This window comes from Drosophila santomea, chromosome 2L, assembly GCF_016746245.2.
Source record: "Drosophila santomea strain STO CAGO 1482 chromosome 2L, Prin_Dsan_1.1, whole genome shotgun sequence".
In the NCBI taxonomy this organism is placed as follows: Eukaryota; Metazoa; Arthropoda; class Insecta; order Diptera; family Drosophilidae; genus Drosophila; species Drosophila santomea.
In genome coordinates, this window is record NC_053016.2 from 16,404,581 (window position 1) to 16,426,183 (window position 21,603).

A 21,603-nucleotide genomic window follows, 5' to 3' on the forward strand; every position below is an offset into this window, starting at 1 on the left:
AAAAGACTGAAACTTCTATGGTAGATGATCTTAGCGTAGATACTGATATGTTAAGTTTTAATTCCAAAATTAAATGTGATAATGTGGATAGTATAGATACATTGAGATCTCCGTGCATTGTTAGCACAAAAAACAGAGATAGGTCGCTGGACTTCCAAAGTAAAACTGATATCGCGCATGCCGCTTGTTCTGATACAGACGCTTCAGATAGGCTTGAAGATCATTTAAGGCATTTAGAAGGAGATGCCACTGTACGTAGAAATGTAATCTTAAGACTAGATATGGCCAGCCAAACGTCCTGTGATATGGTTGATGAACAAGAAGTAGAAGCTGACTCCACCATTGCGTTTAGTTTGAGCGAAATCACATATAACTTTATCAACAAAATTCTCTTCTCAGATCAATTAAGTTCAGAGTCCATTGAAAGCGATGAGAGTGAACCCTCCACCGCCTGCGAGACATTCAATGCAGATGGTGACTCTGAACAGGAGTTTGTTAGCCAGAGGCTCTTAGTCCTAGACGATCAGCGATCCCCTAATACTAACACAAGCTCTAACAACAATGTGCACCCCCACCTGATTCTTCCTCTAACCCAAACTAACAACCCGACATCGAGAAGTAGACGCACCAATGGAAAACTAACAAATGGTTCCCTTCGATGGTCGGGTACTTATGCTAACGAGCTCTCAAATGGCGGATCCACGGGTGCCCAGCCAGACGAGGTTGCCGATGACGATGTTGTACTCTTGCGGCGCTTCGTGCCAGGTAACACTCGGTTGTGGCCATAACTGTCATCTCTCGGTGTTTGCTGTCCTCCCACTTCCATTGCTTAAATACGTGTTTATGTTTACCACACTCTTGTGTCCCTTGTGTCCCTTGTGTCCCTTGTGTTCCTTGTGTGTTGTGACCCATCGGCGGCCGATCCTATTTACCCATGGAACGTAAGGAACTGAAAGTTATTAATAGCCGTCTAATGAACTCTCTACAGTCTCTATTTATCTCTATATTAAATGAAACAAGAGAATACACATGTATAAATGTTTGGAAACGCTTCATTCTGCCTGTTAAATACTTTTCAACGAATCTAGAATACCCTATTACTAAACGAGTAACGGGTATGAAAACCTCCTGCTATGATAATATATACATATAGGTTTTCAAAAGTCAATATTACTAGTTTTATTTACAAGTTTTTGTTTGATTTCAAACACTTAGCCATTCAAATTCACATTTCCTTGTAATCATAATAGTTTTTAGTAACATTAATTATTTATCCCTTTTGAATGTTGTAATAAAGAAGTTAATTACGAATTTTAATAGAAATCAAACAAAAAGACTTTTACTGGAAAAAATTCAAGTTTTTCATTTGTAATTGGGAAGCTCAAAATTGATTAGTGTACAAAAACTTTTAAGAGAGAATAGCTTAGACCTAGTTTGTTAATTACTTTCCGTTCACCGCAAATTTTCCATGCTCGTTCAAGTTCGGTGAAATGCACTATTTAGGAGCAAGCCCATAACTTTCTAAACGATGTTGATCGTAACCATTCCCAGGTTCCATTGCGGAGCGCGAGGTGAAGAAGTGGTACAACGCCGTTGAGATGCCAAATAATCCGTACTCCCCGGAGGCCCTGAAGCAGCGCATCAGTGGCACCCAGGAGCGCTACATGGATGTGCCCAACATCAGTCCGAGTGCTGAGCAAAAGGCACTGGCATCCGCGCTGACGGAAAATCCCGATCCTCCAGCGCCAAAAACGGATTACAAACGGTAAGTTTGGGAGATAGACATCTACAAGTTTGCTAAGCCCAAGTAACTTTGGTAAATTTCTTATCTGCAGCTATAGCCGCGACTACTACATCAACAATGCTCCCACAGCCACGGACAGCACGGGTGGTGTAAAGGCCGCTACGTCCAGCGCACTTGAGGAGGTGGAGGACATCGTGATCAACGAGGTAAATCAAGAACCAGAACAACATCCACCGCATGGCCGCATTTCAAGTAGCGCTCAGAGCACCGCTGCCGACCTCTCTCATTGGACCCTATCCACGCCAGTGCGCCGCAGTAGTTCACTAAAGTTCATTAATAGTCGCCCCCTCCACTCCCCCTCCCATTCGATGGGCTACGAAAGATCGGTGCCCCTCGCACGACCTTCGACCTCGGCGTCCCATTACCGCGAATCGAGTCTGGGGTTGGGTGACGACGAAGACTTTGACCTGAGATCCCAGCTCTCCTGGCGCAGCAGCTACAGTTCCCTGCCCAAGCGACACACACAGTCCTCGATGAGCCTGCACAGTAATGGTAGCGGGATGTCCTTCGGCTCGTCCGTGTCCAAGAGACGTCCAACGGCAGGTGGGCCCGCCGCCGGCGTCCTTACTCAATTTGAAAAGCAGCTGCTGCACAAGGACCTCAAGCGGAATAGCTTCCGAGCGGTGTCCGCCACCTCGAAGGACTTTGTCGTGAATCCGCTCTTCGAGAGCGATTCGATTGGCGGGAAGCCGGCCCTGCGGCCGGAGACGGAGGACCAGGGCGACTCGGGGGTGGACAGCTGCCTGAACGGCTTCAGCGGTGCGGACACCAAGTACAGCAACAATAGTCTGCTATTCTAGGAACTCTGGGGATCGTTTGGGTCTTAACCCCAATGGATATTTGCCAAATTATGCATAGCTTAGTCAAACAGACGTTAAACACTAGTCAGTATAGCATATGATAGATGAAATAAGATGGGCATCGGAGGGAATACAAATTACAAAAAACACCATTATATTGAGAACCGGGAACAAGGGCTGGCACAGAATCTCCCGCACTGGATGGGCATCCAGTGGATGACCTTTCCACGGCACCGCTACCTGTTGCACAAACCACGAATGAGAATTAGAGGGTCGAGCTACTGTTCTGATCGTACCTTTAGTTAATACCACTTACGTAATGCTAATGCCCTAGTGTATGCAACGTTTGTTTTTAATCATTATACTTGCTGTTAATTTTATGAAATAATATGATAAATCCTGTACCGTATCTGTATGCACACCGCTAAAGCTCTTTCTTACGAAACACCACACACATACTATGCCTAGCGATATCTAGAAATCTATAATGCAGTAATTCCGAATAAAGCCAAACAATAAACCAACCAACAAACAAGGCATATACTGAACCACTGAAACAAATGTTTTTAGTATCCGTATCCCAATAATCCTTGCGAATTGGTGAGTACAAAACCAAGCCAAAACTAGCCGTAATAGTAATTTAAATTTAGCTAACAGCATTTGTTTCGAAGTCAAGTGATTCTAACTACCTGTAAATGACAATCTTGCCTGCATGCTGCCTTAGCGTTCTCACCCACAAAAGTCCACCACATCTGCTAAACTCTAGATCCAATCCACGCCTACACTAATATTCAATACTAAAACGCCCACACTTCTTATTTCCATCGAATCCTTAACACGTACAATAACCAACAAACAAAACCACACGAACCTAAAAAAAACCAACTATCAACTACCAAACCGATAATGTTTTACCAAAAGGCTCAAAAGGCAAACAAACCCGCCACTGAGCAGGACCCGCCGCAGGAATCGGTGTACAAAGCCACGCCAGTCCAAGTCCTGGACGAGTCCCTGGACTCGCAATCGAATCCCTCGCTGTACTCCCTGCAGACTACGACCACAAACACAAGCGATGAATCCAATACGGTTCGCATATACGACTTTAACAAGCAGGAAACAACAGTTATCAGAGCAGCTCCAGCGGGTCAGCAGCCAAGCGACTCAACCACTTCATCCATGGAGTCCGCCCAGAGTGCTTTACCTTCGGCATCTTCATCTAATGACTCAACAGGGTCCAATAAGCGAGAGCGTCCTGTGGTTCTTCAGTTCGGTCCAGCCGATTCGGTGCCCACAATAGGATCACCTGCTAGTACACCCACGCGGGGATCTACTCCTCCTGCTTTTAGATTCTTGCAGCCCAAACGTCGCCTCATCGATCCCAGTCAGGTGCTATCCGTCGACGAGGATGATGTGGTAAGAGTAGCTTGGTGAATGGTTTATTTGGTTATGTATGGTAATGCACTGTCCTATCGTTAGCCTGAAACAACGACTCCCTCGGCTGAAAAGCCCGTCATCGAAGATGAGGTGGCTCATTCCATGCCATCTGTTAAGGCTCTGGCGCAGGCGTTCCTCCTGACCAGCAAGCACACACAACCCCAACGAAGATGGCGGGCCAAGGTAGGGCAATTTAACTAAATCTCTCCCATCAATGGTAATTTTATTAAGTAAAATGATCACTTTTATAGGTTAGAATAGCAGCCCCGCCAGAGACACCAGATAAGCCAAACACGTCACTGGCCAAGCGGCACAAACTGGAGCACGCCGTCTCCATGGCGGAAGTAGCCGATGAGTCTACGATCGCCTCCGACTTATCATCACTCGAAACGTTAGATCCTTACAGAACCTTAGTCGAGTTATTACTAATCAACATTGCACCTCATTTCAGGGATCCTTCCATCCATTCCGAGACCAATCCACCTGTAGCCTCTCCGGCGAGTCCTGTGCCTGTTCGTCACGGCTTCCTCCGGAGCAATATTGCTTTCTTTGAGAATTTAAAGTTCAAGTGAATATGCGACTGCAGTTTTGATGGTGTGCGACCATTGGTTGATCTTCCCGTTGGGGAAAATGCACGACAATGGCAAAGCACCCGGCCTATTATCCAAACCAAATCCTCGCCAAATACCATGTGCCATGGCCTCCATTTCCCAGTCGAAACATCACGGAAACAAAGTACTTAACATACATTGGCCGTTAGCATGCGCCATTGTTAATTCTAGTTCGTATTTACTATTACATGATTATTTTATCCGTGGATACTATTTATTTAGCTCTAAGATATGTATTATGTACTTTTTAGGTGTAAGAGAAACTATTCCCAAATTCAGCTGAATGTTTCCCTTTACCCGAACAAGTTAAAATGTTACATAATTGTACTCAATAAAACATATAGAAAATGAAAACTAGCGGGGTTACGATAAAAATTCACATCACAATCGGACCCTAGGTCTTGGAATTCCAGTGCTAGAAGTGAAGTGGGGCATAGACAAGCCAACGCATCTTTGAAGCACCAAAATCGTGGTAATTTAAAAGTTCTGTCCACAAAAACCTTATTATTTTTAACAAGAGTCAATACAAAGTTACGCGTATAGGTATAAAAATAAATTCCGTAGCCAGGGAGTGCATTTTAAATGCGATAGGCTCATCTGAGAGGGGGCCAGGTGAGGAGGTGTCGTTTGGAATGATGCTTACATTACCCAACTACTGGGCACTGTGGTTGTGATGTGGATGCTCTGCCAGGTAGATAACGTAGACCAAGGGTATGACGACACACAAGGCGAGTATGAAGATCAGCAGACATATCCAAGACAAGTCGCAATCTGATCCAGACCAGTCGATGGCACTCAAAGAGGGTCCAGGAATGGGACGCACCAGCGGAGCGTGTCTGTCCACCATGTGGTTAAGCAGAGTGGCACTTTCCTCGTAGGGTTGCTCCATATTGGCTGTAGACAAATTTAAGAGATCATGACGTATTACACAATTATAAGACAATGCCAACAATTTTTATAAAATATATATTAAACCTCAGCTCTTAGTACGTGGAGGTATAGTTTTCGCTTTATTTCATAAATTGCCAGCTGCATAATGTGTTACAGTTTGCAGAGGATACAAAATAGTGCCAATAAATTTAACTTAGTTGTAGGTCATATAGCGGGGAGTGGCGCTGAACTTAGCGTAGCTCTTGATAACCTTGTTGACGGCTTCGAGGAAGTCCTTCTCTGTGGCCACCTTGCGACGCGCCCGAATAGCGAACATGCCCGCCTCCGTGCACACTGACCGAATCTCAGCACCCGTCGAGTTGGGACATAGACGCGCCAGCAGATCGAAGCGAATGTCGCGCTCCACGGACATGGAACGGGCGTGAATCTTAAAGATGTGCGAGCGACCGTCCTGATCAGGCAGGCCGAACTCCACCTTTCGGTCTAGACGTCCGGGTCGCATAAGCGCCGGATCCAGGGTGTCGGGTCGGTTGGTTGCCATCAGCACCTTGATATTTCCGCGCGGATCAAAGCCATCCAGTTGGTTAATAAGCTCCAACATGGTGCGCTGCACCTCGTTGTCGCCTCCGGCGCCATCGTCGAAACGGGCTCCACCGATAGCATCGATTTCGTCGAAGAAGATGAGACAAGCCTTCTTGGAACGAGCCATTTCGAACAGTTCGCGTACCATACGGGCGCCCTCACCCACGTATTTTTGCACCAGCTCAGAGCCAATCACGCGGATGAAGCAGGCGTCGGTGCGGTTAGCCACTGCACGCGCACAAAGGGTCTTTCCCGTTCCAGGTGGGCCAAACAAAAGCACACCCTTAGGAGGCTCAATACCCAGATTGACGAACTTTTCCGGGTGTAGTAGTGGCGTCTCTACCACCTCGCGCAGCTTTTCAATCTGTTCCTTGCAGCCGCCCACATCGCTGTAGGTGACGTCTGGCTTGTCCTCGACCTGCATCATGGTTACCGTAGGATCAATCTTGGGAGGCAGAGGAATGTGGATCTGGTACTTGTTGCGGTCGACTCCTACACGCATTCCCTCTTCTATATCGGTGGGGGCCACCGAGTCGGCCAGGTCCACCACGAACTTGGCGAACTGCTTTACATTGATGATATACTTGGGGTCGTCCGAATCCGCGTTAATTATCTTGGTGCAGCGGGCCACCTGCAGTGGTTGCTCGTTTTGCAGGATCTGTTTGTCGGCGGCCAAATCCCAGAGGGCTGGTGGCGCCAGACCCGTGTCGCTTTCCTTGATTCCAGTAAGCTCGTTCACCTGCTTCACAGCCTTCTGAATGTCCTCCTCAATGCTCTTGATGGATTTGTGATACTGGCTCTGGCCATAAGTCTTCAGAAGCTCAATGTCGCCTTCATCCAGGGACTTTATCTCCTTATCCTCCTTCTCATCGTGCTTCACCTTGCGCTGGTCATCGCCCAGGTAATCCGGCATCTTGTATGATTGCAATTGTACGGTTTTCAAGGCAAAAAATGAATTTATTCGATGTTTTCCTTTTGTTTTACGGCGAGAATGACTGAACAATTTGGCATAAAGATGGGAGAAACACCGCTGGAGTTATCGACGTATCGATACATTCTTTCCCAACACTGACTTCATACTGCACACTATCGATACTTAATCACGTTTTACTTCTACTGTTACAATACAAACCTTTAACTTTAAAATCAAAACAATTTTTCGGTGTTACAATTGGAAATAAACTTATTAGTGACTGAATCCTAAATGTTTATAGTTATATCTATATTATACCTATCTTAGCTCATAGCATGTTGTACTTGAAATTAGTAGATATTACAATTGAAATAGATAAAAAATATTCTGGCATTATTAGGCACTGATATTTTTTTTCATCAAACATGGAAAAGCACTCATTTGAATAGTATTATATTTATGATTGATTCATTTCGAACCCTCTACGTTACCTGTATTTTTTTTTTTAATTTAAATGTATATAAATTCATACTTTAATAAGCACTAACCTTTCATCACCAAGAGTGTATTTTAAGTAAAAATAAAAACCGCGGCGAGTTATGGGCTATTCTTTCCCAACTGCAGCTTCTGAACTTACCTTCGTCATTGGGCGCTCCCTGGGCTCCCTCATAGAATTGTCCAGCCGCTCTGCTCGTCGATGGTTGGTCGTGATCCAAGGCGCCTGAAGCGTTTACCGCCGCCACCAGGAGTCGCTCATCCAGCATTTGGCGCGCATCTTCGAGGGGATTGCGTTCGGGAGCTGGTTCACGCTCCACATTGTGCCTAGGACTGTTGTTCCCGCTCCGGTGGACGGCGGGAAGAGCTTCAAGGCCCCCGTTGCCCAGCAGGACGTTGTGCACTGTGACCGGAATGCGAATAACCCGATGTGCGTGGATTTCGTTTTCGCGGTCGATCTTATTTAGCCGCTTGATGTCCGCCACAGAGGAGTGGAAGCGCAAGGCAAGCGCCTGGAGTGTGTCTCCCTCTTGGACCTTCACCTCCAGCGTGTTCTCGTAGCGCCCGAGGCGTGCGTGACCATTGGCCCTCCTGGCCAGAGGGAGCAGGTCTTCGAACTCGTCGTCATCGTAGGCGGGACGTGCAAAGATGTCTTCCACGTCGTCGGGGCCGATTTCTTCCTGAATGTGCTGTTGCTGACGCCTAACGATGAGATGAGAACACCGATCACATTTGGATCTCTTGGAGAAGCAACAGTCGAGTTGGCGCTGACTTACGCATTGCGTCGCATTGTTGTCCTGATTGCCTTGGCGGGATTTCCTGGGTCAGATCTCGTCTACGTTCCTCCTCTCGATAAATTCGCACCTCTTTGTTTAGCTCAAGTCAGTTAATTAACGCAATTAGATTATTTACGTGTAAAGTTTGTTCTCAACAGCAGCTCACGAGCAACAACAAATGGAAAGCTCCGTCACAGATGACCGAAAATATCGATAACACTCTCCTAAAGAGTGCTGTTAGCCATAACAGAGTAAACACAGCTGTTTTCGCTTACTAGATAGCTTATATATTTTTTTGTGTTTCTAAAATGTCACTATTTGCGTTTTTGAGGAACCGCACTGTGTTCTGGCTGAGCCTCACCGGTACGACGACGGGACTGGCCTTCTTCGTCAAGTGTGTGCTCTGCTTCCCACACAGGATTCCATAGTTTTGACCAAACAATTTATACCGCCTTACAGGGACCTTATGCAAGGCGGCCAGTTCACCAAAGAAACGAATGAAACCGGCAAGGTGTTCATTGTCACCGGTGCCAACACAGGGATCGGCAAGGAAACGGTGAGAGAGATTGCGAAGCGGGGTGGCACCGTCTATATGGCATGCAGGAACCTAAAGAAATGTGAGGAGGTACGAACTTTATTGAGATTATTGAGATTATTCCTTAAAACACGACTAAAAACCTATCGCATACAGGCACGCGAGGAAATTGTGTTGGAAACGAAGAACAAATATGTGTACTGCCGGCAATGTGACCTGGCTTCCCAAGAGTCCATACGGCACTTTGTTGCTGCGTAAGTGTACCTACGAGCAAAGTTGTGTTTGATTGGCATTCAATATCCGCAGCTTCAAGAGGGAACAGGAACACCTGCACGTACTGATCAATAACGCCGGTGTTATGCGCTGTCCCAGATCTCTAACCTCAGATGGCATCGAACTTCAGCTGGGGGTGAATCACATGGGTCACTTCCTGCTTACCAACTTGGTGTTGGACCTACTCAAGGTACCTCACAGCTTGTCTAGAATTCAAATCGAATTAATATCAATTTTATTCCTAGAAATCCTCACCCAGTCGGATTGTAAATGTATCCAGCTTGGCGCACACTCGAGGAGAAATTAATACTGGCGATCTGAACAGCGACAAATCCTACGATGAAGGAAAGGCTTATAGCCAGAGCAAATTGGCCAATGTACTCTTCACAAGAGAGCTGGCCAAAAGATTGGAGGGCACCAACGTAACGGCGAATGCTCTGCATCCAGGTGTTGTGGACACGGAAATAATCAGGCACATGGGCTTCTTCAATAATTTCTTTGCTGGGTTGGTGGAGAAATAATTCCATTAAAATACTTTGTTACGAAATATTTATCTTTTCAGACTCTTTGTTAAGCCTTTGTTTTGGCCTTTTGTTAAGACTCCGAGGAACGGTGCTCAGACCTCGTTGTATGTGGCTCTGGATCCCGAACTGGAAAAGGTGACAGGACAATATTTTAGCGACTGCAAGCTCAAGGAAATGGCGCCGGCTGCCACCGACACCCAAACGGCAAAGTGGCTCTGGGCAGTCAGTGAAAAGTGGACGAAGCCAGCAATGATTAAGATACAATAGTTCGTATTGTAAAAAATGTTTTAGAGGGCTTCTTTGTTACTTCGCATAAATTTTCTGTTTTTTACAGTCTACAAATCTTTGATTTATCTTGTCTTAGTTATTTTAGCGTTGCCGACTAATAAGAGCTGAAAGCTCAAGGCTTGTATGCGTTCGAACTTACGTACACCCCGAAACCGGTTAGGGGCAATTTCTACATCATTTGTTTAAAATAGATATGTATATCCATTACATTTTAGCCTGAGCCTTCGGTCCAAAAGTTTAGGTTCATTTCAGCAGTATGAAACAATTTCGGTCTTGGGAAAGTAAGACGGTTTTCGGCTTCTTGTCGCTATAAGCTATCGTTGATGTGTTGAGTAGTGGTTCCCTGATTAAAGAACACTCATAGAAGCCCGCACTATCAATTTTATCAGTTGTTGTCCGGTAATCGCTGCGGCGATCACTTAAAAAACCACCAAATTTCGCCCGCGGTGGCACTTTGGAATAGACCACGACAAGGGGCGGACCGCTTAGCCAGTATGGAAATTGTTATAAGGTTTCTGCAAAGCATAGCCCCCGTTTTCTTGGCCCACGGCATTGTCGGCATTATCGCCTTCTGTGTGAGGTAAGTGAGGCGCCAATTTAGAATGTAACGCTGAGAAGCGTTATCGACGACATATAACAGTGACGACTAAGTAGTTATCACCGCATTAACTTGCATTATTTTAACCCGCATCAGGCTGTATATGCAGGGCGGAAAGTTCAGGAAGCAGACCGATGAGACGGGAAAAGTGGCCATCGTTACTGGCGGAAACACGGGCCTTGGCAGGGAGACGGTGCTGGAGTTGGCTAGGAGAGGAGCCACCGTTTACATGGCCTGCCGCAGTAAAGAAAAGGGGGAAAGAGCTCGAAGGGAGATCGTCAAGGTGACCGGAAACCCCAACGTCTTCTCACGGGAGTGTGACTTGTCGTCTCTGGATTCCATTCGTAATTTTGCAGAAAAGTGAGTCATACCATTAGGAAGTGCCTTTGCTTTGAACTAATAATTTGTTCATGTACAGCTTCAAGAAAGAGCAGAGGGAGCTGCACATCCTTATCAACAATGCTGGTGTATTTTGGGAGCCGCATAGATTGACGAAAGAGGGATTCGAAATGCACCTCGGAGTAAACCACATCGGTCACTTCCTGCTAACCAACCTATTGCTCGATGTGCTAAAGAGGTCAGCTCCTAGTCGCGTGGTGGTAGTCGCCAGCAGGGCCCACGGACGGGGTCAGATTAAAGTGGATGACATCAACAGCTCTGATTCCTACGACGAGGGAGTAGCCTACTGTCAAAGTAAGCTGGCCAACATACTATTCACCCGCGAATTGGCCAAGCGGCTGGAGGGAACGCGTGTCACGGTCAACGCCCTTAATCCTGGGATAGCAGACACGGAGATAGCCAGGAACATGATCTTTTTCCAAACAAAGTTTGCTCAGTATGTGGTAGAGTGTGTCCTCTGTCAATACACTTGTTATTCAATTGGTAATTTTTTGTCTTTTTAGAACAATCTTAAGGCCGCTTCTTTGGTCCGTGATGAAGTCACCTAAGAACGGAGCGCAGACCACATTGTATGCTGCCTTGGATCCTGATCTCGAACAAGTATCGGGCCAATACTTCAGCGACTGCGCTCTGGCTCCTGTAGCTCCCGCTGCCCTCGACGACCAGATGGCCCAGTGGTTGTGGGCGCAGTCCGAAAAGTGGTCGGCAATTGCGCTGTAAATTCAGCACTCCTAGTATTGTGATTTGGCTAGTCGCAATTAAAGCCACTTTGATACCACAACAGCCATGGTTTTTGCACAACGCACTCTTAGAATAATGGGGTATACTGAATTCAAAATGAGGTAATGTTAATGTAGGTAATACATATTTATGTGTGTCATACAATTGTCATATTCAATTCAATCGATGAAAACATAAGTTTACTACTACCAAACAATCAATAATTCCCTAATTGTGTATAAAAAGTATACAACCGCTTTTAACGCATTAATATATTAACCATTTAGTTATTTATGATTTCGTGTATACTTCTTTTTAATGGTATTATTGGGAAAACACGTTAAAGGTGCGTGTTTTTAAATTTGGTGCTCTGCCAGCTACACAGTTATCTCTAGTAATATTATTTTTCTCTTCGCCCAAATATGTATGGTTCGGATGAGTAGCTATTTATGGGTCACACACTCGCTTATATATCCGCCAGTAGATATGGTGTACTGCACCAGCGATAATGCTGTAAGGATCACCGTAACAATGTAGTCCAAGACGAACTCCCTGTCGCAAGTGATGTCCAAAATGATTATGTTTTGGAGCGGCTTCAGCTTTTGGTGAATTATCAAGGAGGTGTGCTGCGGAAATGTAATTCGAATTAGGGAAATTAGAAATTCGGGCAGCTGGAACCAGATCCCACCTCGTTGTCAAGAACCATTGTGATCAGAAGGAGGGACTTTCCCCTTCTCATAAACAAGCCTTGAACTATTACAAACAACTGTTGTAGCTGTACTTCTGCTTCGCGGAATCGATCGGTGCACATGCCCAGGATCAGCACATATAGTATCGGAGTACAGACGGGTCCCAAGCAGCCATCCGCGATGATGTACATCTTGTTCTCCAGCTCGTCTTCGGCGAACAGACTGCATTCAATGAGAGTTTCGGCGTTATAGATGCAGGTGAAGATCATTAGGTAAACAGAGGTCGAGAGCCAGGAGACGTTGTCCCTAACGTATTTATGCAGATTGTTGATGCGCAGATGCAGCTCGAAGAGCGGGATCAAGCGGCGATTGTAGCGATCCTCAATGTCCGGCCGATTATCATGGTCCGCGATAAAGTGCTGGAGGAACAGGATAATGGTGTGGTACCAGCTGAGCAGGACCAGTTGGTAAACGAAGTACCCTGCAAAGCAGTACTCCAACAGCAGCCAGTAGAGAAAGATGGACGAGAGGAAGTAGGGCTTGTTCCATAAGGACTCCAGCATGACGATGAATATCCAAAGCTTAACCAAGTATACCACTAGCAATGTGAAGTCGCACTTAAATTGCATACCGAACTTTTGCTCGAGGGCGCTCGTGATTTGCAGGATCTCGTTGACAATGTGCTTCACGAACCTGCGATCCCTTTTCAGATGCAGAAAGATTAGTAGACGCCGCAGGACGCCTACCACGATTCCGAGCACCATAACACTAATCAGGAGGCTCTGGGCGTTGCTATTCTCCACCAGTGTACTGTGGATGTATATGAACAGTCCGAGTACGAAGTAGTGAAGATAGGGACTGGCCAGCAATATCACCTTGAGGGCAACCATGATCTTGGACCATATTCGATGGTATTGGGTCTCCTCCACTTGATTGGTGCGCCCATTGTAGTGCAGCTTAAAGAAGTGGAGTCCGCAGGCGATAGCGTAAAGGGTCCAGACACAGCCCTTGAAAAACCAACGATGGAGCACTTGGTTGGGCTTCCTTTCATGCCGCCGGAAATTGGACACGCACAACATGGCTCCGGGTAAGTAAAACTCATTGGGTAACGGCCAATTCGTTAATCGAATGGAATTCAGGTGTTGGTATTATTCGCATTAACGGAAATGGCCAAAATAAAGTAGAAAGCCCAAACAAAACAAAAAGGAAAGATACATACCGAAAATAATGAATATATTACACGATATTAATTAGGTATTGCTTAATCCAAAAATACACCGCACCCATATTATTATTCATATTTACAGAAACGAAGCTGTTCAGAGGGAAACCATTTATTTAAATTAAGCAAGGGTATTAAATTGAACACTTACTACTTACATGAACACCTGGCCATCGCAGAAGTCAGTCGTTAAATTTAATTTCTATAAATCGTGCCTTAAATTATGTATATGAATTAAACGCTTTTCTATCACATTCAAGACGATCTGAAAGCTTATGTCTGAAATTCATTCTAGTTAGATACTTATTGTGTAAGCACTTGCACTAGCCATTTCTACAACACCCTTTGATCGATGGTTATTATGATTTTATATACTCTACATATAAAACTTTGGCCAGACGACAAACACTTACGGAAGTGTTCAGTTGGCGAGTCGCCAATCGTAAACCCTGCAACCTTAAACTTAAAACAATGTTTTATACCGGTTCACGTTAATGTTTCAAGTATGCACATTCCAAGATTTTGATATTGCTCGTATAAAAAAATGTGTAAGTTGGCCTGATCTTGCCAGTCGCCACTTGAAGCTGGTAGCATCCAGATCGGAGGGATGAGTTCACCTACGGATTACCTCTTTAGCCCGCTGGCATATGGGTCAGCTCTTTCGGCCATTGGAATATATCTGCTCCGGTGAGTTTTCCTAACTTTCGAACAGAAGGCCCAGTAACCTCAGCCCTTCAGGCAATATATGCAGGGAGGTCAGTTCACAACGAAAACGGACGAGACCGGCAGAGTGGCGATCGTAACCGGCTGTAACCAGGGGATTGGCAAGGAGACCGTTCTAGAGCTGGCTCGCAGGGGAGCCACCATATACATGGCTTGTCGGGACATGAAAAAGTGCGAGAGTGCTCGTCGAGAGATCATCGAAGCGACCAACAATCAGAACATCTTTGCACGCGAATTGGACTTGTGCTCTATGAAGTCCATTAGGAACTTCGCTGCTGGGTAAGCATTTCTCTTCTAACGTAAATAAATATCTCACAGATACTAAATTGAGATCGTTTAGCTTTAAGCGAGAGCAAAACAAGCTCCATATTCTTATCAACAACGCCGGCATCATGGACTGCCCCAAAATGCTAACGGAGGACGGCTTTGAAATGCAAATCGGAGTTAATCACATGGGCCACTTCCTACTCACGCTCCTGCTCCTCGACCTCCTAAAGAGCTCCGCCCCCAGTCGCATTGTGGTCCTATCCAGCATAGCCCACCGGTTCGGAAGGATTAAGCGTGACGATCTGAACAGCGTAAAGTCTTACGATAGAAAGATGGCCTACTGTCAGAGCAAATTGGCCAACATTCTCTTCACAAGGGAGTTGGCCAAACGACTGGAGGGAACTAAAGTGACGGTAAATGCTCTACATCCCGGCGTTGTGAACACGGAGCTATTCCGCAACACACCGTTTTTGGGATCGAGGTTTGGAAAGTAAGTGAGCTAATTACATAATTTACCTATTTTATAGCTATAAACTTTTCGCTCACTTTTAGATTCATTATAGCCCCCTTAATATGGATCTTTATAAAGACGGCTAGGAATGGCGCTCAGACGACCCTGTATACTGCTCTGGATCCCAGTTTGGAAAACGTGTCTGGAAGATACTTCAGCGATTGCAAGCCGAAGCACGTGGGCTCGGCCGCCCAATATGATGATGATGCTGAATTTCTATGGGCGGAAAGTGAAAAGTGGACGGGAGTAAAATTTGAGTAACTTTGTGACTCCTTTAACTATTACCCTGTATTGCATAAAATACATTAAATGGGCTAATCTAAATGAGTTCAGCTTTTGTACAAATATTAAACATTTTTAAAACACTTGGCCAGGCATCTATTAAAACCAATTGTCTAGGTAAAATAATTGTCAATAAAAGACTGCTTTAGAAATTGCACATATGACATCACAAGAAAATATAATTTCAAATAACTTTCAGTTCAGTTTCGTTGCGAAGGCGTTACTAGAATAGGCAATTATTATTTGACAATATACATTTGCACACACACATATGTAATTTCGGTTTTAATTTGATAAAAATATGACGACATAAGCTGAGCAGGTGAAAAATAAATAGGAAATAATAGAAAAGAAATCATAGTTTTTTGGTTATTTATAAAGTTTTCTGATTCGATATACACCTCTTGTTTTCACTGCATCCTCGGACTCCGTTTAGCTGAGTGACGGGTATCTAATAGTCGACTATTTCCGTTTTTCCTGCTTATATTGGCATAAGGGTTAGTATTATGACTTTAAAAGATTTCTTTAGGTATTTATTTGCAGATATTTACATTGATTTTCATGCAGCTGCTCGACTTGCAATATTTACTTATGAGTTTTATAAACTAAAAGCTAAAAGCTCTCCCCAAGATATTTCGTTCTCTTCTCGCAGTTTCGAATTCTACTCATCGTGAGTAAGCGTTTTATGGCTGTCGCGTATTTTGGAGCAGATAGTGCCCATGTCATATAAAAGGCAGCTCCAGCCGGCGTGAGCTCACACTCATTGAAAGAACCTCCAAGTGACACGAACTGCGACGAGATCCACACTGCAACCAAACAAAATGGGCTGTCTGACCGATTGCTTGTGCTGCCCACTTCTTTTTTGGCCGTCCATCATTGGACTGGCTGCCTATTTCCTAAGGTATTTAGCATGAAACAGTTCTACTTTGTATGAGTAATAAGCTCTAGAATTACGGATTGTGTTGTAATAGTGTGATATTCGCCAATGATTTTCAGAAAATACATGCAGGGCGGTCAGTTCACCAAGCAGACTGATGAAACGGGCAAGGTGTTCATTGTCACCGGTGCCAACACGGGCATTGGTAAAGAGACGGTCCTGGAGATTGCCAAGCGTGGAGGCACCGTGTACATGGCTTGCAGGGATATGAACCGATGTGAAAAGGCCCGCAAGGACATCATCCAGGAGACAAATAACCAGAACATATTCTCTCGGGAACTGGACTTGAGTTCGCTGGAGTCCATTCGGAAATTCGCTGCTGGGTAAGCACACATGAGCTCATAAGCCCGATAAATGCGTCACTGATTTCTGTCGCTCATCAGATTCAAGAAAGAGCAGGATAAGCTCCATGTCCTAGTCAACAATGCAGGAGTTATGCACTGTCCCAAAACACTGACGAAGGACGGCTTCGAAATGCAGTTGGGAGTCAACCATATGGGACACTTCCTGCTCACCCACTTACTTCTGGACGTATTAAAGGTACTTTCGGTACTCAGGACTTTCAGAGCGCATTGTTAACCAAAATCCCACCCTAGAAATCCGCACCCAGTCGAATCGTGAACGTTTCGAGCCTGGCGCACAGCCATGGTTCCATCAACACTGGTGACCTAAACAGTGAAAAATCGTACAGCAGAATCGGTGCCTATAGCCAGAGCAAACTGGCCAACGTCCTGTTCACCCGGGAATTGGCCAAGCGCCTGGAGGGAACTGGCGTCACAACCAACTCCCTACATCCCGGAGCCGTGGACACGGAACTGTTGAGAAATTGGAAATTCCTGGAACATCCCCTTGCACAGTAAGATAGAAAACCCAATTGGGCATTACTTGAGCTTGGTATTAATTCGTACCCTTTAGGCTATTGGTTAAGCCCCTCCAATGGGTCCTCTTCAAAACCTCTCGCAACGGAGCACAGACCACTCTTTACGCAGCCCTGGATCCCGCACTCAAAGAGGTTTCCGGACTCTACTTCAGCGACTGCAAGCCAAAGGATGTGTCTGCAGCTGCCCAGGACGACAAGACTGGAAAGTTCCTCTGGGCGGAGAGCGAGAAGTGGACAGGCGTGAATTCAGCCAAATAGGATAAAGCAACTCTTTGTACATCACTCGCCATTTCATAATTTATTATTTTAATAATAAAAAAAAAGAAAAAAATAAAAAAGTGCTCCTAAGAAGCGTTAACTAATCAATAATTTTTTGATTTGATATCGTGTTAGGTAAGGTGATGAAATTCATTTGTATTTAATCACCAAATTAAATTACTCGATAATAAAAATGACTGATAAAAAATAAATAGAAAAAAACGCATCGACTTTTCTTTGCTGATCAGGAATAATTTTGTATAATTTTTGAAAGAATTTGAAAGAATTATTTCTTGTTCATTAAACCAGTCACTTAATAACCAATTATGGAAATTATTCTTGCAAACCTTAAATATGAAAAATTATTTAATAAAAAGTAATTAATCAATTTATATAAGTTATATATATTAAATAAATTAATATATGCATTAATGCATAGCGTTCAGCGGATCTAGTATACCCATTTACTACACGCGTAATGGGTATAAAATAATAAATCAATTTATTTTTAGCATTTATTTTTAGCATTTATTTTAATTTGTTTGAATGTTTTCCATTATAACTCAACAAATGTTTACTATTCTCTTGACCATCGCCGTTCTACATTCTCGATTTCGTCAGGTTCTCACTGCGAATTTGCGATACGAGTATAATATATTTGTGCTAAGCTGGCTGTGCTCAGTATTTCAACAGCTGTGCTGTTCGTGTTCGTACCATAGCACATTCAACTATTGAACCAAGATCTGACAACACCCTAAAAACAAATAATTGTACAGAGTTATTCAAAATGTGCATTTTCATTGATTGTTTATTAAGCCCTTTGATTGTGTGGCCAGCTATTATCGGCGTGGGCATCTACTTCTTGAAGTGAGTTGCGTAAATTAGTGTATGCAATTATGAAAAATACCATTGTGACTTCGGGTTCATGACTGGCAACTATGAATACCGGGTAATAGATAACAGCTTTTAAGGTAATTCCTGTTGATAATTTCAGAAAGTACATGCAAGGTGGCAAGTTCACGAAGGACACCGATGAGACTGGAAAGGTATTCATTGTCACCGGTGCCAACACTGGAATTGGCAAGGAGACGGCTCTGGAGATCGCCAAACGTGGGGGAACTGTGTACATGGCCTGCAGGGATATGAACCGATGTGAAAAGGCCCGCAAGGACATCATCAAGGAGACAAATAATCAGAATGTATTCTCTAGAGAGCTGGACTTGAGTTCGCTGGAGTCCATTCGGAAATTCGCTGCTGGGTAAGCTCGCGCCAGTGAACTTTCCTCATCTTTGTAAAATCCAAGAACTACTTCTATAAATAAGCTTCAAGAAGGAGCAACCCAAGCTTCATGTCCTGATCAACAATGCCGGCGTGATGCGTTGTCCCAAGACCTTGACTAAGGATGGCTACGAACTGCAATTGGGAGTAAACCACATTGGCCACTTCTTGCTAACTAACTTGTTGCTCAGCGTGCTGAAGGTAAGTGTGCTATATAAGTCTATCTAGTGCGTCTGATAATGGTCTTACTAAATTTCAGAACTCCACTCCCAGTCGCATTGTCGTAGTATCCAGTCTGGCACATACACGTGCCGATATTAACGTGGCTGACCTGAACAGCGAGAAGTCGTATGATGAGGGCTTAGCCTATAGCCAGAGCAAGCTGGCCAACGTCCTGTTCACCCGGGAATTAGCCAAGCGTTTGAAGGGTAGCGGCGTCACAGTAAATGCACTTCACCCTGGTGTGGTGGATACTGAGCTGGGCCGGAACTGGGCGTTCTTTCAGACAAACCTTGCGAAGTAAGTAAGATTAAGTTAACTGTACTAGAACCTTCTTAGTAAAATCTCTTCCAACCTTTAGGTTCGTTTTGAAGCCTATGATTTGGCCGCTTTTGAAGACACCGAAAAGCGGAGCACAGACTTCGATCTATGCTGCTCTGGATCCGGAACTGAAGGACATCTCCGGCCTGTACTTTAGCGACTGCAAGCCAAAGCCTGTGAATCCTCGTGCCTTGGACGATAAGCTGGCAAAGTTCCTGTGGACCAAGAGTGAGAAATGGACCGGCTTAGATAAGCCAGAAGCTAAAGAAGAAAATAATTCCGAGTAGTGTTAAAACAAGCCGTTTATTATACTGTAATACTAGTTGCTGTTTCACGAATGGATTAATAAATAAAGCTTTCATAAAGCATGTTTTATGATTCTCAAAAGTCGATTAGTATGCCTGTTGGCTAATTAGATTCCAATTCAGTTGGCTTTCTGCTCAGTTGCCCCAGCTGTAATAAACACTCTGGAGTGGAGAGCATGGGTTGTGGGTTCTCTCTTCTCTGGCGTATTGTTTACGGTGTTGACGTATGTGTACTGCATATAGAAACCCAGAACGACGTCTGTTGATCCGGGCAGCTTCTCTGCCGGGGTGAACTGAAGCCGCAAAAGCACCTTATTGCCCTTTCGCCAGACAATAAACTTGGGCTCCTCGGTGGGCAGCTGCACGTCCTCGTCGAACTCTTTGGAGTCATCGCGCTGGCTCAGAACGAAATCGCTCTCCAACGGGACAATCTCGGCATTAGATACGTCTATCACGTCTCTCTTTACCTCCCGTGTCGAGTTTTGACGCGACAAGGTGATGCCCACTGTTTTTAGAAGTGGGGAAGAAGTTATTGATTCCTCCTTGACAACACGAGTGCCCTCCGTTAACAGCTGCGGATCCTCAGGCGGCGATGTAGTCAGCAGTCGAATTGTCATATCGTACATAGTTGGATTTGTGAGCTTCAGCAAAATGGCGTTGCTTTTTCCTGCAACTAGGGGCTGCTCGCAGCGTACCATCACCACTTCAGGTACATGGTAGCTGGCAAAGAGCTGGATGCGGTACTTTATGGACGTGGGATGGTACTCCGGTTTGATTAAATTGTGTTCGCACTGGCGACAACGGAGCGACCGCTTGATCCACAGCGACCTGCGCTGCGGATAAAGACTTACAACGGCCATGGGCTGGTCCGCCGGCTGACTATGTCGCTGGGTGATAGTTGTGACATTCCGCAAGTTCAATGGTTCCGTGAATATGTTCGCCGGTAGACCCTCCACCTCCGCCGTGGCCTCCACCGGCGTTATTACGGCTTTGGCCTTGGGAGCCTTGTCGTTCCAGCCGATCTGGCGTCGAATAAGTGATACGGTTAGACCAGTGCGATCCGTCAGGCTGGGAAACTTGTGCTGCTTCGGCGCCTTGCGCCGCATGAACTCCAGTTTCTCCTGCTTCTCCTGCAGCACCACCGCCTGGAAGTACTCGACCAGAGCATTGAATCGCGCCTGGTACAAGCACTCGTTATCCGGCCAGGTGCCCGTGGCCACGCCTTGATCGGGAATACCCACATCTCGCGTTGTCCATCGGCAGGACAAGCACGACAGATAGTACATCTTTTTGGTGGTGGGCACCGCAGATGGTTTGCTGGTCGCAGGGACTGGGGGCGTGGCGTCGCCCTTGGAGTCCCCATCCTTTGGTTCCTTTGCCTCCTCCGTCTTGCGCACCACCGGAACGGTGGAGGCTCTGGCGGATAGGGTGTGCTGGCAGCAGGGACAGTCGAAACAGTTCGCACAGCAGTTCTTCTTGTGGCGCGCCTCTGTGGATGGAATGTTCTCCAGGCAGTTGGAGCAGAAGTGCGACTCGATCTCATGCGTCACGCAGAAGCCACAACGCAGTTTGGGGCAGTGGCGGCAGAAGAAGAGCTTGTTGATCGGGTTTAGTATGCCGCAGGAGCACGCGTACTTAACGGGACTCGGTTGCATGAAGCTCATCTTGGCGACGCTGGTTTTCTCCTGTTTTCTTTGTAAAATTTGCTAATCTCTCTTCTTCTTTCGGAAATGACGACAGCTGTTATATCGATAGTTCGATGACTCGTCATGTAGTCATCGATTAAAGTACCATGCTGTGCAGCACTGGAGGATTGTCGCCAATTTTTTGACGTAATGCCGCCAAGATTCCTGGAGTGAATGGTTTAACTAATAATCTTTAACGGGTCAAACACAAAGCTGTTTAAAGCTCAACGGAAAGATTTAAAGATGTTTTCGGGATTGTTTTTCAAAGGAAAAAATAAACCATATTCTTTGCACTGCGGGGAAACTTACAAGGCGCACTTTTTTAAAAGCAATTGGTTATCGCTTTGATCTAAAAAAATTAAGCTTTTGGAGGCCATAGAGAC

General features: G+C 45.2%; 10 protein-coding genes across 26 annotated transcripts in view; 6 read left to right on the plus strand and 4 right to left on the minus strand.

Moving 5' to 3' along the window:
- Positions 1-4,998, plus strand: part of LOC120448548 (mucin-17) — a 28,115-nt gene extending 23,117 nt beyond the window's left edge. For 11 of the 15 annotated variants that reach the window (XM_039630606.1, XM_039630620.1, XM_039630613.1 and 8 more), the window contains 6 exons: positions 1,552-1,765; positions 1,836-1,950; positions 3,526-4,017; positions 4,081-4,221; positions 4,290-4,429; positions 4,490-4,998. In XM_039630606.1, coding sequence (XP_039486540.1) covers positions 1,552-1,765; positions 1,836-1,950; positions 3,526-4,017; positions 4,081-4,221; positions 4,290-4,429; positions 4,490-4,610 — 1,223 coding nt within the window. In that variant the 3' untranslated portion in view covers positions 4,611-4,998. Of the gene's footprint in view, positions 1-399; positions 766-1,551; positions 1,766-1,835; positions 3,162-3,525; positions 4,018-4,080; positions 4,222-4,289; positions 4,430-4,489 lie in introns of those variants that run through there. The other 4 variants (XM_039630698.2, XM_039630722.1, XM_039630669.2 and 1 more) reach the window with 3 other exon arrangements.
- Positions 4,999-5,133: 135 nt separating this feature from the next.
- On the minus strand, positions 5,134-8,477 carry LOC120448652 (lysM and putative peptidoglycan-binding domain-containing protein 4). Its single transcript, XM_039630786.2, has 3 exons — positions 8,307-8,477; positions 7,673-8,232; positions 5,134-5,543 (listed from the first exon to the last, which is right to left on the minus strand). Exons 1-3 carry the CDS (start codon positions 8,318-8,320, stop codon positions 5,302-5,304), a joined length of 816 nt encoding a protein of 271 aa, XP_039486720.1. The 5' UTR covers positions 8,321-8,477; the 3' UTR covers positions 5,134-5,301.
- LOC120448618 (26S proteasome regulatory subunit 7) lies at positions 5,637-7,156 on the minus strand. Its single transcript, XM_039630734.2, has one exon. The coding sequence runs from the start codon at positions 7,033-7,035 to the stop codon at positions 5,734-5,736; it is 1,302 nt and encodes a 433-aa protein (XP_039486668.1). The 5' UTR covers positions 7,036-7,156; the 3' UTR covers positions 5,637-5,733.
- A 64-nt stretch (positions 8,478-8,541) lies between the features above and the next one.
- LOC120448625 (retinol dehydrogenase 14) lies at positions 8,542-9,976 on the plus strand. 2 transcript variants are annotated; one of them, XM_039630746.2, is made up of 6 exons: positions 8,542-8,700; positions 8,766-8,931; positions 8,998-9,095; positions 9,148-9,304; positions 9,360-9,619; positions 9,677-9,976. In XM_039630746.2, exons 1-6 carry the CDS (start codon positions 8,615-8,617, stop codon positions 9,903-9,905), a joined length of 996 nt encoding a protein of 331 aa, XP_039486680.1. In that variant the 5' UTR covers positions 8,542-8,614; the 3' UTR covers positions 9,906-9,976. The 2 variants fall into 2 exon arrangements, with proteins under 2 accessions (XP_039486680.1, XP_039486688.1); XM_039630754.2 differs by lacking the exons at positions 8,542-8,700; positions 8,766-8,931 and having other exon boundaries at positions 8,999-9,095; positions 9,155-9,304.
- Positions 9,977-10,125: 149 nt separating this feature from the next.
- Positions 10,126-11,937, plus strand: LOC120448638 (retinol dehydrogenase 12). Of its 2 annotated transcripts, none has more exons than XM_039630766.2 (4): positions 10,126-10,506; positions 10,621-10,884; positions 10,943-11,371; positions 11,427-11,937. In XM_039630766.2, exons 1-4 carry the CDS (start codon positions 10,421-10,423, stop codon positions 11,641-11,643), a joined length of 996 nt encoding a protein of 331 aa, XP_039486700.1. In that variant the 5' UTR covers positions 10,126-10,420; the 3' UTR covers positions 11,644-11,937. The 2 variants fall into 2 exon arrangements, with proteins under 2 accessions (XP_039486700.1, XP_039486708.1); XM_039630774.2 differs by having other exon boundaries at positions 10,943-11,359.
- A 149-nt stretch (positions 11,938-12,086) lies between these two features.
- Positions 12,087-13,411, minus strand: LOC120458933 (uncharacterized protein CG1339). The gene is made up of 2 exons (XM_039646787.1): positions 12,332-13,411; positions 12,087-12,269 (listed from the first exon to the last, which is right to left on the minus strand). Exons 1-2 carry the CDS (start codon positions 13,409-13,411, stop codon positions 12,087-12,089), a joined length of 1,263 nt encoding a protein of 420 aa, XP_039502721.1.
- A 697-nt stretch (positions 13,412-14,108) lies between these two features.
- LOC120458439 (retinol dehydrogenase 13) lies at positions 14,109-15,494 on the plus strand. Its single transcript, XM_039646082.1, has 4 exons — positions 14,109-14,241; positions 14,293-14,556; positions 14,618-15,034; positions 15,097-15,494. Exons 1-4 carry the CDS (start codon positions 14,162-14,164, stop codon positions 15,314-15,316), a joined length of 981 nt encoding a protein of 326 aa, XP_039502016.1. The 5' UTR covers positions 14,109-14,161; the 3' UTR covers positions 15,317-15,494.
- Positions 15,495-16,081: 587 nt separating this feature from the next.
- LOC120458440 (retinol dehydrogenase 12) lies at positions 16,082-17,492 on the plus strand. The gene is made up of 5 exons (XM_039646084.2): positions 16,082-16,238; positions 16,334-16,597; positions 16,658-16,814; positions 16,871-17,130; positions 17,190-17,492. Exons 1-5 carry the CDS (start codon positions 16,159-16,161, stop codon positions 17,410-17,412), a joined length of 984 nt encoding a protein of 327 aa, XP_039502018.1. The 5' UTR covers positions 16,082-16,158; the 3' UTR covers positions 17,413-17,492.
- A 594-nt stretch (positions 17,493-18,086) lies between these two features.
- Positions 18,087-19,617, plus strand: LOC120456431 (retinol dehydrogenase 13). Its single transcript, XM_039643266.1, has 5 exons — positions 18,087-18,279; positions 18,407-18,670; positions 18,735-18,891; positions 18,950-19,209; positions 19,271-19,617. Exons 1-5 carry the CDS (start codon positions 18,200-18,202, stop codon positions 19,515-19,517), a joined length of 1,008 nt encoding a protein of 335 aa, XP_039499200.1. The 5' UTR covers positions 18,087-18,199; the 3' UTR covers positions 19,518-19,617.
- Positions 19,515-21,270, minus strand: LOC120456420 (dynactin subunit 4). Its single transcript, XM_039643255.1, has one exon. The coding sequence runs from the start codon at positions 21,197-21,199 to the stop codon at positions 19,655-19,657; it is 1,545 nt and encodes a 514-aa protein (XP_039499189.1). The 5' UTR covers positions 21,200-21,270; the 3' UTR covers positions 19,515-19,654.
- Between the last annotated feature and the right edge of the window lie 333 nt (positions 21,271-21,603).

What these genes read in the sequence shown, in the direction of transcription:
- LOC120448618 (XM_039630734.2), bottom strand. Translation starts at nt 7,035, where the DNA reads ATGCCGGATTACCTGGGCGATGACCAGCGCAAGGTGAAGCACGATGAG.
- LOC120448652 (XM_039630786.2), bottom strand. An exon ending in GGGAGCGCCCAATGACGAAG is followed by an intron (nt 5,544 to 7,672) that starts GTAAGTTCAGAA and finishes ATTTGTCTACAG; the next exon opens with CCAATATGGAGCAACCCTAC.
- LOC120448625 (XM_039630746.2), top strand. Translation starts at nt 8,615, where the DNA reads ATGTCACTATTTGCGTTTTTGAGGAACCGCACTGTGTTCTGGCTGAGC. An exon ending in ATACGGCACTTTGTTGCTGC is followed by an intron (nt 9,096 to 9,147) that starts GTAAGTGTACCT and finishes CAATATCCGCAG; the next exon opens with CTTCAAGAGGGAACAGGAAC. An exon ending in TGGTGTTGGACCTACTCAAG is followed by an intron (nt 9,305 to 9,359) that starts GTACCTCACAGC and finishes TTTTATTCCTAG; the next exon opens with AAATCCTCACCCAGTCGGAT.
- LOC120448638 (XM_039630766.2), top strand. Translation starts at nt 10,421, where the DNA reads ATGGAAATTGTTATAAGGTTTCTGCAAAGCATAGCCCCCGTTTTCTTG. An exon ending in ATTCGTAATTTTGCAGAAAA is followed by an intron (nt 10,885 to 10,942) that starts GTGAGTCATACC and finishes GTTCATGTACAG; the next exon opens with CTTCAAGAAAGAGCAGAGGG. An exon ending in TTTGCTCAGTATGTGGTAGA is followed by an intron (nt 11,372 to 11,426) that starts GTGTGTCCTCTG and finishes TTGTCTTTTTAG; the next exon opens with AACAATCTTAAGGCCGCTTC.
- LOC120458933 (XM_039646787.1), bottom strand. Translation starts at nt 13,411, where the DNA reads ATGTTGTGCGTGTCCAATTTCCGGCGGCATGAAAGGAAGCCCAACCAA. An exon ending in CAATGGTTCTTGACAACGAG is followed by an intron (nt 12,270 to 12,331) that starts GTGGGATCTGGT and finishes ACATTTCCGCAG; the next exon opens with CACACCTCCTTGATAATTCA.
- LOC120458439 (XM_039646082.1), top strand. Translation starts at nt 14,162, where the DNA reads ATGAGTTCACCTACGGATTACCTCTTTAGCCCGCTGGCATATGGGTCA. An exon ending in ATTGGAATATATCTGCTCCG is followed by an intron (nt 14,242 to 14,292) that starts GTGAGTTTTCCT and finishes TCAGCCCTTCAG; the next exon opens with GCAATATATGCAGGGAGGTC. An exon ending in TTGGGATCGAGGTTTGGAAA is followed by an intron (nt 15,035 to 15,096) that starts GTAAGTGAGCTA and finishes GCTCACTTTTAG; the next exon opens with ATTCATTATAGCCCCCTTAA.
- LOC120458440 (XM_039646084.2), top strand. Translation starts at nt 16,159, where the DNA reads ATGGGCTGTCTGACCGATTGCTTGTGCTGCCCACTTCTTTTTTGGCCG. An exon ending in TACTTCTGGACGTATTAAAG is followed by an intron (nt 16,815 to 16,870) that starts GTACTTTCGGTA and finishes ATCCCACCCTAG; the next exon opens with AAATCCGCACCCAGTCGAAT. An exon ending in CTGGAACATCCCCTTGCACA is followed by an intron (nt 17,131 to 17,189) that starts GTAAGATAGAAA and finishes CGTACCCTTTAG; the next exon opens with GCTATTGGTTAAGCCCCTCC.
- LOC120456431 (XM_039643266.1), top strand. Translation starts at nt 18,200, where the DNA reads ATGTGCATTTTCATTGATTGTTTATTAAGCCCTTTGATTGTGTGGCCA. An exon ending in ATTCGGAAATTCGCTGCTGG is followed by an intron (nt 18,671 to 18,734) that starts GTAAGCTCGCGC and finishes TCTATAAATAAG; the next exon opens with CTTCAAGAAGGAGCAACCCA. An exon ending in TTTCAGACAAACCTTGCGAA is followed by an intron (nt 19,210 to 19,270) that starts GTAAGTAAGATT and finishes TCCAACCTTTAG; the next exon opens with GTTCGTTTTGAAGCCTATGA.
- LOC120456420 (XM_039643255.1), bottom strand. Translation starts at nt 21,199, where the DNA reads ATGAGCTTCATGCAACCGAGTCCCGTTAAGTACGCGTGCTCCTGCGGC.